We start from the raw sequence: 12,498 nt of genomic DNA, 5'->3' as shown, positions 1-12,498 counted from the left end.
TTGAGGGGGAGAGTGAAGGAGTGGTGGATTGGTAGAGGGAAACGAAAAAGGAAAAATAAAAAAGGAGAAGAAAGGAAGAAGGGAAAAGGGTCTTCGCGGACTAGAAAGGGGCGTTTTGGAGACTGCTTTTGTGGTGCTTACTGGTGGGTTTAGCTTTTTTGTATTGGTAACGGGTGTAGAAAAAGTTTGTGTTTTATTGCATCTGATTGCTTCTGCGAATGTGTGTTTGTGGAGAGCAGCCGGAATTGAGACTTCATGGACGCTTCTCTCCTCAGTCGGCTCGATTCACCGACCACGTCCACCGGCACTCCCACTGGCATGTTCTCAGTTACGTAGGTTGTCGAGTCCTGTGTCGAGAACTATCTTTACGGAGTCTCAAGATCCCACCTACATCTGAATATCTGAATATCTGTTTTGACTGCCTACGCAGGGACTATAAGGCCTGAGATCTGACGTTAGTGGTAGCCTTGGTAGATTGCACCGACTGAGATGTATCATTACGAGAAGAGAGCGGTTGTATGTAGCTGCTCAGGAAAGCGTCATTCTCGCCTGCTTTCAGATATTTCGTTTAGAAATTGAATAGTTGAACCCGGCTACTGTTCGCAACGGCTTCGGCGCATTGACACAGAGAGACAAATGGGAAGCCAAGTAAAGTGGCACCCGTTCATCACTCTCTGACCGACTTGGTGTATTCTGGAACCTGAAACAGTTTTTCTATTGGTAGAATAAAATTCGGAGTTGTTGGGCTGCGAATAAATTTCGCTTGTGTGGATAGTTCGAAGTCGCTGCGCTCAACAATCAAACTCGCCATAGCGCTTAGTGGATGTGCTCGGAAGGCCTTATAGTCGTTTGAGAAAGAGTTCGATCGAGGACATGATGCTTCTACGTGGGGAGCATGAGCCTTTCAGTCTCCATGGATATGAATTGAAAACATGCACAAGATAGTAAAAATACAATCAGAGCACGGATTCCAGCGCCACGGATCCGGTTCCATCCGGCACAATGGTCGAGATGCCGTCCTCAGACCGTTTCCACGATGGCATGTCCCGGGCGGGTGTTGATGGAAGGGCGTTTCGTTCCACGCGCAAAGAGACCGGCGAATCCGGCGATCAGATGGCCGGTCTTTGCCGGAGACGGAAAGGCAAGACCCTGATACTCCCCCGGCTCATCACACACACACCTTTTCTCCGCAAATGCACTGTGCCCGTCTTATCATCGAGCTCCGCTTTTTTCGCGATCGCCGACCCCCGCAAGGGCCCGCTTGCAAACAGGTCGTGGTCAAGCGAGGAGGGGGTTTGCGGCGAGGAGCGGACGATAGGTAGCATGTTTTTCTGCGGCGCGGGACCCTGTCAGCGGGCTAGAGACGACGGCACGACGCCCCCGACAAAAGCAACCCAGGTCATAACGATCACGCTCGCTCACTCACTCTTTTTCCTCTTCCCTTTCATCCAGCTTGCCCTTCGCCCTCGGCAGCTCAAAAGCGTGGCGTTCGCACGTACGCCCCTTCCACCGCTTCTCCCTCTCCATCTGTCGTCGCCTCGTCGCGCCGTCTCCCGAACCTCTTCCCAGCCGACTTTTTGTCGTACGACCGGCTCGTGATTGGCCATGGTCGAGTATTCCAAGGAAGCGGCCGAGTCCAAGGCTCCGGCTGCGGCCAAGGCGGTGTCGGTGGACGCGCACGATGCCGATCAATTGCGTCTGCAGCAGATGTGAGGAAGTCTCCAAGAAAAAGAAAGATGCGGCTCTTTGCTGATATGTGCGGCTTGCAGGGGCCACGAGCAGGAGCTCAAGCGCCACTTTACTGTTTGGAGCTTGATCGGCTTGGCTTCCACCACGACCATTTCTTGGACCGGCCTGGGTCTTGGGTGAGCTTGTCCCTTGGTGCATCGTGCATTCAGTTGGTCGCTGACTCCCTCGAAGTCTCATCACCGAGATCAATGCGGGCGGTCCCGGCGCCGTTATCTACGGCTTCATCCTGGTGTGGATTCTGCAATGCTTCCTGGGCGCTTCCCTGGCCGAGTTCGTGTCGGCGTATCCCACCGAGGGCGGCATGGTGCGTTATGATCTGTAGCCGCAACGAGAACAGAAGCTCACAGAGAGACAGTACCACTGGGTGGCCGCCATCGCGCCGCGCAAGTACAGCGGCTTCCTCTCCTTCATCACGGGGTGGTGGAGCTGCTGCGGCTGGATCTTCACGACGGCGTCGACCAACCTGGTGTACGCGCAAAACTTCATGGCACTCATCGCCCTCTACCGCAGCGACCTCGTCATCGAGACGTGGATGACCTTCGTCGTCTACCAGATCACCAACCTCGCCACGGCCAGCATCGTGCTCTTCGGCAACCGCATCATCCCCGCCCTCAACCGCTTCTCGCTCTTCTACCTGCAACTCGCGTGGTTCGTCCTCATGGTGACCGTGGCGGCGTGCGCGCCGCGCCACAACAGCGCCGAGTTCGTCTTCCGCACCTGGGTCAACAACACGGGGTGGCAGTCGCCCGCCATCTGCTTCATCACCGGGCTCGTTAACCCGCTGTACTCGCTCGGCGGGCTCGACGGCATCACGCACATCACGGAGGAGATGCCGGACCCGTCGCGCAACGCGCCGCTCGCGCTGCTCATCACGCTCGCCATCGCCCTCGTCACCGGGCTGACCTACCTGATCACCCTCATGTTCTCCGTCCAGGACTACGCCGCCCTCGCCGACACGTCGACGGGCCTGCCGCTCGCCGAGCTGTTCCGCCAGGCCACCAGCTCGACCGGCGGCGCCTTCGCCCTCGTCTTCCTGCTGTGGATCGCCCTCGGCCCGTGCATGGTCGGCTCGCAGCTCAGCACGTCGCGCGTCGTGTGGGCGTTCGCGCGCGACGCCGGGCTGCCGTGGTCGCCGCAGCTGTCGCGGGTCAGCGCGCGCTTCGGCGTGCCCTTCAACGCGCAGCTGCTTGTCACCGCGTGCTGCGCCGCCCTGGGCTGCCTCTATTTGGGGAGTAGCACCGCCTTCAACGCCATGCTGGGATCGGCCGTGACCATCAACAACATCGCCTACCTCGTCCCGCTCGCGACGAACCTGCTGCAGCGCCGCAGGGTGCTGGTGAGAGGCAAGTTCCACATGGGCGCCGCAAAGGGCATGGTCGTCAACGCCGTCGCCGTCGCGTGGCTGGTGTTTGCGATTGTGTTCTTCTCCTTCCCGTACGTCATGCCGGTGGATGCGGAGAGCATGAATTACACGTGCGTATGCGTCGGCGGGATCGGCATCATTGCGTTGACGTGGTGGTTTGTGGCGGGTGCGAGGTTTACGGAGAAGATGGCGCGGGCTAAGGAGGATGATGAGGCCAAAAAGGAGGCGGCCGAGGCCGTGTTGAGGGGCGTTGTTGTGACGGCGAAGGAGGGGGGTGAGGAGGGTGTGGGTCACTGAAGCGGGTTGACGCCGCTACCATACTCTTTTTTTTTTTTTCCCTTCTGTTTCGAGCCTGAAGTGATTGGACGATGGTGGCGGTGTTGGATTGGATTGAATTGGATACCCGACGCGTGGAACTGGTAGATAATGCGATTGTAATGTTGAATGAGTTGTGGAGCTGTGCTACGGTGATTGTGTGGATTTAATGATGCATGTGAATCTACGTCTGAATTCGGCAGCTGCCACGCACCGCTCTCCCGCTACCCGACGCACTCGGATCGATCCCGATATCGCTTCCTTTTGCCGACGGGGGAGATTATTGCGCTACTCTTATCAACCCCGCCAACAAAACGCCACACGCCCCGGCTCTTTCGGGCTTTCGTCTCTTCTCTCGTCAGTGGCGGTGAAGACGAGTCGGCTCGCCCCATGTCGGCCTTCCCCCGACATCACCGAGATGGCCGGGGGTTCTGATAGGCTCCCCCGCATTTGCCAATGCTGCTTTGCCTCCTTGGCAGGCACCAATTTATTACCTTGCGAAAGAGGCAGCCCTTGGCCCCGGAGATTTCTTCGAACTAATCATGATAATATAAATACCGGGCTCCGTTGACGCCTGTCTGCCAGCTTCTCTTCTTGTCTTCTTTCCGGCCCCCTCTCTCTCCGGAAAGACAAGATGACTGCTGTTTCGAATTCCCGTCGGCGGAGCTTTCTCCCACTCCTGCTCCTCGGTGCAGTGCAGTCATGCGCCGCGTCGTTCGTTTCGACCCTCCCGGCTGGCGCCCAGGACATGTTCAACCAGTCCATGTCCTGGCTGGACACCCTGTACGATCCCGACGCCCATTACTTGTACGATGTGTCCCAGGGCACGCAGACGTCGCTGAACCACGAAACCCGTGCGTCGGCGTGGTACGCGATTGGACTGCTGGCGAGGAACGAGGGCAGTGATGTTGAAGAGGCCATGCACATCATCACGAACGTGATTGCCGGCCAGTTCAAGAACCCGGAGGATCAATGGTGAGATTTCTTTCTGCTGTTTCATCAATCTTCTATATCTGACAAACTTGCACCACAGGTACGGCACCTACCAGAAGTACCCCGAGGAGCCCACAGTCGGCAGCGCGGCCTACCCAGCCTCCATCTACGACAGCTGGGACCCCAACTGGCGCGGCTTCATCGGCACCGCCTTCATCCAAGGTCTCGAGGACTTCCCGCACCTGATCACGCCCGACGTGACCGCGCTCATGCTCGAGTCGCTCCGCAACAACACCATCGGCGACAGCTACCGCGTCGGCGGCGTCGACGACGACAACCTGTACCCGGCCTACAGCAACCCGTCCATCATGCGCGCCTTCGTCAGCGGCTGGACTGGCCGCCGCCTCGGCGACGCCAACATGACGGCCGCCGGCGAGGCCTACGCCCAGGAGATCGTCGACCTGTTCGACCGCGCCAACACCCTGTCCGAGTTCAACAGCGGCACGTACGCCGGCGTCTCCATGTACGCGCTGTCGCTGTGGGCCCGCTACATGCCCGCGGCGTCCAACAGCTCCTCCAACGCCTCCTCCTCGTCCGTCATGGGGCGCGAGGGCCCGCGCATGCTGCGCGACACGTGGACGAGCGTGACGGACCTCTACCACGCGGGCCTGAAGAACAGCGCGGGCCCGTGGGACCGCACCTACGGCTTCGACATGACGCGCTACCTGTCCATCCTCGCGCTGCACATCTGGAACCTCGTCGGCCGGGAATCGAGCCCCCTCATCGACAAGCCGTACGCCATGGGCCACAGCGGCGACTACGCGTACGCGCCGCTCATCGCCATCATGGCGCCGTTCCACAACGCCGTCGTGCCGGCGGCGGCGGTGGACCGCTTGACGGTTTTCCCCGCTGGCGAGCATGTCGTCGAAACGAGCGCCTTCTCGCCACCGTATGATACGTATCCCCGCAACATCTCGGCGTGGCTGGCGCCGCGCATCACCATCGGCGCCTCGACCTTCGCCGAGACGGAGCTTGGTGGACCCGCGCTGAATCCCAACACGTGGAGCCCGGCCGTCGTGCAGTGGAACGCCGCCGATGGTGATGGGTTGGAGGTCGGCTGGCTCAAGTGGTACTCGACCGAGGCGGCGCTGGTTGCGGAGGTCAGTCCGGGCGTGCTGAACTTGACGTATCCGCGCGGCGATGCCGGGTCGGTTTTCAGCTTCATGGTGGGCAAGGGCAAGGGCGTGCCGGACGTCGCCGGGTGGGCGGACGTCAAGGGCGTGAGCGTGAAGGTTGAGGGGAATGCGAATTTGACGTATGGCGTCGCTTTTCAGGGCGCGTATGGAGGCGCCGGGGAGACGGTGAAGTGAGTGATTCCTTTTTCTTCTTTTTTCTTCCTCTTTTTGGGGGAGTGGCGCTTTCCCCTCTCCCTCTTTCTATCCGTTCTTTGCTAACGATGATGTTCTTTACAGTGATTTCGAGTTCTGGAACTTTACTTATTACATGCCCGAGGGCTTTGAGGGCACGCCGAACCTTGTGCTGTCGTTTGAGATGGAGTGAGGCGGGAGGGCTGATGGAGCTGTTTTGTTATGTGCATGTATGAAATGACGATGTGGCGTGTAAATATGAATGTAATTAAACCAACGTTAAGAGATGACTGGACATGATGGAAATAGTAATGGTCAGTTTTTATGCGGTTTTCTGCAAGTACTTTACTCGATTGAACAGGAGGAGAAATGCTTCGTTCGTGCTCCCTCTACAAGCTTTTCATTGTGTTTACTGCTCCCGCTCAAGCTTGACTATTGCACTCTATCTGGGTAGGAAACTTCATGTCCCTCGGCCGAAGCGCTCTACGGGTGGTGGTACGATATATTGCACATAATTATCCTCACAGAACGGACCAAACCTTGTCAGTGGACATGGCTCGAGAACTTATCAAGAAGCTCGACGGTTCCTTCACAGTCGTCCTCTAGGCGGTACGAAATAAAGAGGCACTATTGGTGTTCACTCGTGGCCAATTGGCGTTGCTCAAAAGCCGAGGAACGAAGGAGTCCGAGAGGCAGCAATCCAACCAATCAGATACGAGATCCGTCGGCGGATCTGTTTCCCCCATCTGCAACATACCCGGCGCTTGCTCAGCAATGGCACGCGGTTATCTGCACACGCCATCCTCCGACCCCCGACCCCCCTTTCTGGGCAAAAAAGTAGACGCTGAATCGCTGTGTGCCTCGGCACTTTTTTCCCAGGGTCTCGCTGGGCCCACTTTCCCTGGCCCTGATTACGAATAGTCAGCCTGACCTCGGACGAAACGCCGCATGAGCTTTACGTGCGAGAGAGTACAGCAGCGCGGAGCTAACGCGGGGGGAGGGGGGAGAGGTGACTTCAAAAAGGCGATGCGTGGCACTTTTTGCAGATACTCCGTGCTTCATCCATCCCGCAACTTTCGCTACGATACCCTGGGGATCCCTTTTTGCGCAGTTTTCGTCTTCTTCTTCCCCGGTTTCCCAGCAACAACAGCAGTCACGACAAGACAATAGAACAAAACAGAAAGAGAAAAACCACCACCACAACCACCACCACAACCGCCACCATGCCTGCCTCCGCCCCCGCCGAAAACACCAAACTCTTCACCCCCCTCACCATCGGCCCCTCCCAGCTCTCCCACCGCATCGCCATGGCGCCGCTCACCCGCTTCCGCGCCTCCACCACTCACGTCCCCACCGCCGACCTCGCCGCAACCTACTACGCCCAGCGCGCCTGCGTCCCGGGGACGCTCATCATCGCCGAAGCGACGTACGCCTCTTACGCCCACGCCGGCTACGCCAACGTCCCGGGCCTCTACACCCCCGAGCAGCTCGCGGCGTGGAAGAAAATCACGGACGCCGTGCACGCCAAGGGGTGCCAGATCTGGTGCCAGATCTGGGCGCTGGGCCGCGTCGCGCAGCCCGTGGGGGGCGAGAAGGCGCCGAATTGGGATGAGGGGTATCCGTATGAGGAGCATCTGGTGTCGGCGAGTGCGGTGCCGGCGGGCGAGGGGTACGGGATGCCGAGGGAGATGAGTGAGGAGGAGATTTGGGGCGCGGTGGGGGATTTTGCGTCGGCGGCGCGGAATGCGGTGGAGGTGGCCGGGTTTGATGGCGTGGAGATTCATGGGGCGCATGGGTGAGTTTTGGGTTTCTTTCCTTTCTTCTTTCTCTCTCTCTCTCTCTCTCTCTAACACCTACCAGCTACCTTGTCGACCAATTCACCCAAGACACGTGCAACAAGCGCACCGACGCCTGGGGCGGCAGCATCGAGAAGCGCTCCCGCTTCGCCCTCGAAGTCTCCAAGGCCGTCAGCGCCGCCATCGGGCCCGACCGCCTGGGCATCCGGCTCAGCCCGTGGAACACGGTGCAAGGCATGCGCATGGCGGACCCGGTCGCGCAGTTCACGCACCTCATCACCCACCTCTCCGCGCAGAAGCTCGCGTACCTGCACCTCGTCGAGCCGCGCGTCCACGGCGTCCTCGACAAGAAGCCGCCGCCCGGAGAGAACCTCGACTTCGCGCTGCGCGCGTGGGGCCGCGACCGCCCGGTGCTGATCGCTGGTGGTTATACCCCCGAGCTCGCGGTCGAGGCCGTCGAGAAGACGTACAAGGACTACGACGCCGTGATCGTGTTTGGCCGCCGGTTCATCAGCACCCCCGATCTGGTGTACCGCCTCAAGAAGGGCATCGAGTGGGCCCCGTATGATCGCGCCAGCTTCTATATCGATCAGCGCGTCCAGAAGGATATCGCAACGGGCTATGTCGATTACCCCTTCTCCAAGGAGTTTGTCGCCGAGTTTGGGCCTCAGGAGGAGCCCGCGGCGGCGGTCCCGGCGGCGAGGTTGTAGAGGTTGCGCCTTATTGTTAGACGCATTGATGGAGTTTTTGGGAGTTTGTGTGGTGGTGGATTGTCCTTTTTCGAAGAGATGAGACTTGCTTAGGGTAGAATGCTTAAGATTTATGAACAAAGTTTTACGTTACATCTCTCCCTCTCTCTCTCCTCTATCTCCAAAGGTTTTGGCAGGAAGTTTAGCTGCACTAAAATGTTTGCCGTGGATATGCTGCCTTGCACCCTGCAAAAGGCAACAGCGGTGTTCCTGAGGTACGCGGACCGATTGGAAGTACACTTGAGAGTTGCAGAGCAAAACGAAAGGCGAACCGTTTGGCAAAAGGACAAAAAGATCGGTTTTATGCGACGTGGACAAGATTCGAACTTGCGCGACCGAAGTCATGAGATATCTTATGCGCTTCTCGTGAAAGAAGGATTCGAGTCTCACCCATTAACCACTCTGGCACCACGCCATGTGCTTGATTACTAAGCGGTTTGATTTTGAAATATATATTCAAACTACTTGAGCCTCAGCCGTTCAGGTTGTTGCTTCATCGCCATTCAAAGTTAATTGAGCTTGAGAAGATGGAATGTTATGGGTTTGATCGATAGTCGGCCCGTTGATTCAACTTTCTCTCGGTTCTTCGCCGCTATTTGTTTAAGAACAACTTGCTTACCGTCTTGTGCAAGCACAAGGACCTATCACAAACACCACCCGAATGTTTTCTTGCGCCTGCTTACGTTGTAGTATGATGGGGAACAAGTTGCCTTTTTTGTATGTTGATTTTAACCATTGAGACAACTACTTTGCATACTGGAACAAAAAGAAAAAAGTACAGCATACGTGATGAGGAAGCAAATCATCAGTGTCACAAAATAAACAGTCCGGGCCTCAGATAACGTAGAGTGATGGGGCTCCATGATGCAAGCCGGACATCAGCCATTGAAATCAATCTTCTCAATCATCTATAACACGAAGATATTGGCCGCCTCCTCCTACTCATGTTCCCATCCTGCATCACAATTTGCCAAAGTAGCAGTAACACCCAAACCGTGAACGAGTGGCCAACTTAATCCTCTAGAATCTCAGCCCCCAATCATCAGTTACCATCGCTCCGAATAGCGTGGTAGAGGCGACTTCGCCCACCGACGGTAAACGCCAAGGGTATGCATAAGAACGATCACTTCAAGCTCTCTACGGATTGAGAGGCCAAGCTCAAAGTTACCGATTTAAGGCGATGATCGAAGTACCCACACGCCCGTCGCCTTTCGGCGATATCTCCAGGGGAGTCCTGGTTAGCGCTATATACGATTTTTCTTCGCCGGCGGGTGACGAGACCGCTCGCTGTTTTGGACTGTAGACGGCTGCGGGGGATCGAAGTGTTGCTGGTTTGCGGTGGTGACAGGGAAGGTGTTTGTCAACGGGGAGGGAGAGAGAGAGACCAAGAAATCCGCGCTTCCCTTTCCAAGGCTGGCTGACCCGGGAGAAGTCTCAGCCATCGATTCCAGAAAGGCTCGGGGAATGCGTGCTTCCGCCCCGCCTCTCGTTCTCATTGACGTGGATCCCAGATCTGAACTGATTCATGTGGGCCGGGCCGCGTCGCACATCCGCGACGATCTTCCGATAGAGTTGGAAGATCCAAATGCAGCAAGTGGCTTGGAGTTCTGCCGATCGGCGCTCTAGCGCGTCGTGAGGAAATGCAGGCCCCGAGTTCATGCGCAGGGAGGGATAGTGAGAGACGAAGCAATGTGGATAATCCCAGGAATTCCAGGCAACGGTGCGCTCGTTGCTGTCATGTTGGAACGCGCTGAATTTGTGCGCCTACGATATCAAGACAAAGGAAGATAGGAAAATTGTGCGCCGCATGGACTGTACTCTCGCGGCCGGCTTCCAAGCATTACCCCCGCTACACAGCCGATCTGCTGTCCACATGGTACTGTTTGATGACACGAATGTCGGCAGGTCCGAGGATGCTGCGGTTGCTTTCGTTGTCGGTGAAGCTGGCACCGCCGTCGCTGACCGCCGTCGCGCCCGACTGCACTTGGCCGTGTTGCACCGAAGAGTGGATGACGCCATTCTTGCTCCGTAGCTCGTATCTGTCGCCGCTGCGGAAACTCGTGCTCCGGCCCGTGCTCTTCATGCTGCCGCCCAGGCACGAGGCACAGAGCGGACGGAGTGTCTGGTAACGGACTGTCAGTTCTTGCGTCGTTTCGATCAACATGGGGAGATGCTTACGCTCAGGCAGCCGACTGTCAATGCGACGCCGACTTCGGCAACTAGATGATTGGAATCAGTATGATGGTGTTATGCGGGGGGCTTCAGATGGCGAGTTACTTACAGCACCAGACTGTTACACCGTAGACCTGGAAGAGATATTCTTCCGTGGCGTTCAACGCAAGAGTATATGATAGCCGAACAATAGCACAAATGCATGCGCTACAACGATTAGCCTTGGGCGTCACCTGGTCGAGGATACACATACAACAAGCCAAGGGAAAGCAGAAAGCCGGCAGCAATCTTAGAGTATCTGTTGATCTTGACATTCCAGAGTAGCGGGATCGGACTGTCATATTGTAAGCATTCACCCAGGACGGCTGAAAGAGAGCCAACTTACAGTGCGGAGATGATGAGATCGCTGACGATACTGCACACGGTAACCGTCATACTAAGAGACGCGAGAATGTTGGCTGGTTGGCAATACCCTTCGATCGTAGGATCCCAGCTCTTACTACTCTGTTGTTAGCTCCGTTCAACTGGGTGTGGCTGTGTGGGCATACGCGATCGGGCGGCATTGGAACATGCAGTAGATAGCAACGGCAGTAGTAACCAGAGTGAAAAGTCCAACCGTGATTCTCAGAATCCACAGTATAATGACTTGATCGGTCATAATCCGGACAAAGGTAAGCGCGATGCTGAGCTTGATCAATATGATTGATGTGCAGTAAGCCACTTGGAACAGAACAAAGGCCTGCAGTTATGTTTAGCTTGACAGTAAAAAGTCCAATACGAACACGGGAGTATACCTTGTAAGCCTGTGTCTCCATGGCGGGTGTGATGTGCTCGGAACGAGCGCCGAGCCCATTGTTGGCTGCAACGATGGTTTCGGCGCATAGCCATGCGAAGGGGATCTTGGTTGAGGTTAGAACGAGGGCCATGGACGGATCACAACGCTGTACCTACCGCGCTCAAGACTGCAACCGAATCATCCCAGCCCCACGCGTTTCTCTTAAGCCTGGTGAAGATTCGCAAGAATAGAGAACCATAGCCGGAAACAAGGAGGACAATAACGCATAGCACTAAATAGCGAGAGTTATCGTACAGCATCTTTGCTTGGATATGGAGGTAGGCGCCGGGCGGCAGATGGAAGAACGGGTGGGGACGGGGTCAATTTTGGCTTCGAGGCAGATGTACCTTTCGATACGAGCTGAAGAAAGTACCCAGGCCACAGACCAGGGCAGTGGCTGGCAATTTGTTGCGCTAAGGACGGAATACAAGGACACAGTGCAAGAGGCGCCCAGTGTCGGATCTTTCTTCGTCGACGCCGATTCGTTCGCCATCTGTGCCACTTCCAAGGGGGATCGGGTATTTAGCTAGTGCGGCAACTGGCCAAGCCAAATCGGCTTCTGTAACCTCGTCCCGCCTCCGCTTCCGGACTTATCTCCGCCCGCCGCATACCCCAGAGGGAGGCCTAACCGCTTCCACGTAGTCTTCTCCACCGAGGCGTAGATATTCCATCCGCAATAGGCAAACGGACTGCAAGAAGATTGGGTGTCACGCGTCGCTACTGGCCTGATGGACCGTGAAGAGGTCGACAGTTCATGTCGTACTTGATGATTGTAAACAACGACGTTGCGACCAAAACCCCGGAGAAAAGCATTTGCCGGAAAATCTCAAGCGTGCAATGTATTAGAAGTCCAGGGATCAGGTACTGGGAACCAGAAGTAGGGTAAACGGGGTGCTACCTAAATAAAGTCAGCTAAAACGTCTTGCGAGCCGATCTTATCCTATGCGACTTAGTAAGCCCCGTCGTTTAATTGGTGGCCACGGGCAAAGCAATCTCATGCTAGGCAGGACAGAGCCTAATACACAACGCGTCAGCCCATTCGTTGGTTGATAACCCGAGTCAGGAGAGTCAGGGTGAAACATTCTCGGCGAGAATCTCGGATTTCTACCCGAGGGCGCAAAAGAGGATTTCATGGCCGAGGAGGACGGTTCGAATGTGGAATAGATGTTCGATGTTTAAATGAGTGCACTGTTGTGAGACGGGAGGAGGGGTTTTGCTT

General features: G+C 56.5%; 4 protein-coding genes and 1 non-coding gene across 5 annotated transcripts; 3 read left to right on the top strand and 2 right to left on the bottom strand.

Annotated features, from left to right (window-relative positions):
• Positions 1 to 1,605: 1,605 nt before the first annotated feature.
• SLS55_002036 (uncharacterized protein) lies at positions 1,606 to 3,409 on the top strand (the record flags this gene model as incomplete). The annotated part of the gene is given in 3 exon segments (XM_066773522.1): positions 1,606 to 1,709; positions 1,921 to 2,053; positions 2,072 to 3,409. 3 exon segments carry the CDS (start codon positions 1,606 to 1,608, stop codon positions 3,407 to 3,409), a joined length of 1,575 nt encoding a protein of 524 aa, XP_066636089.1.
• A 766-nt stretch (positions 3,410 to 4,175) lies between these two features.
• SLS55_002035 (uncharacterized protein) lies at positions 4,176 to 5,920 on the top strand (the record flags this gene model as incomplete). Its single annotated transcript, XM_066773521.1, has 3 exons — positions 4,176 to 4,402; positions 4,461 to 5,726; positions 5,833 to 5,920. The coding sequence occupies 3 exons, from the start codon at positions 4,176 to 4,178 to the stop codon at positions 5,918 to 5,920; spliced, it is 1,581 nt and encodes a 526-aa protein (XP_066636088.1).
• Positions 5,921 to 6,950: 1,030 nt separating this feature from the next.
• SLS55_002034 (uncharacterized protein) lies at positions 6,951 to 8,233 on the top strand (the record flags this gene model as incomplete). Its single annotated transcript, XM_066773520.1, has 2 exons — positions 6,951 to 7,522; positions 7,588 to 8,233. The coding sequence occupies 2 exons, from the start codon at positions 6,951 to 6,953 to the stop codon at positions 8,231 to 8,233; spliced, it is 1,218 nt and encodes a 405-aa protein (XP_066636087.1).
• Positions 8,234 to 8,578: 345 nt separating this feature from the next.
• On the bottom strand, positions 8,579 to 8,687 carry SLS55_002033. The gene has a single exon. It is a non-coding gene; the product is annotated as a tRNA-Ser (tRNA).
• Positions 8,688 to 10,121: 1,434 nt separating this feature from the next.
• On the bottom strand, positions 10,122 to 11,259 carry SLS55_002032 (uncharacterized protein; the record flags this gene model as incomplete). The annotated part of the gene is made up of 8 exons (XM_066773519.1): positions 10,122 to 10,394; positions 10,451 to 10,491; positions 10,554 to 10,651; positions 10,698 to 10,778; positions 10,830 to 10,859; positions 10,917 to 10,943; positions 10,993 to 11,183; positions 11,239 to 11,259. The coding sequence occupies 8 exons, from the start codon at positions 11,257 to 11,259 to the stop codon at positions 10,122 to 10,124; spliced, it is 762 nt and encodes a 253-aa protein (XP_066636086.1).
• Positions 11,260 to 12,498: the final 1,239 nt, after the last annotated feature.

This window comes from Diplodia seriata (assembly GCF_021436955.1).
Source record: "Diplodia seriata strain FDS-637 chromosome Unknown scaffold_2, whole genome shotgun sequence".
NCBI classification, from domain to species: Eukaryota; Fungi; Ascomycota; class Dothideomycetes; order Botryosphaeriales; family Botryosphaeriaceae; genus Diplodia; species Diplodia seriata.
The sequence above is the reverse complement of the archived record's forward strand: the minus strand, read 5'-3'. Positions and strand labels throughout refer to the sequence as shown.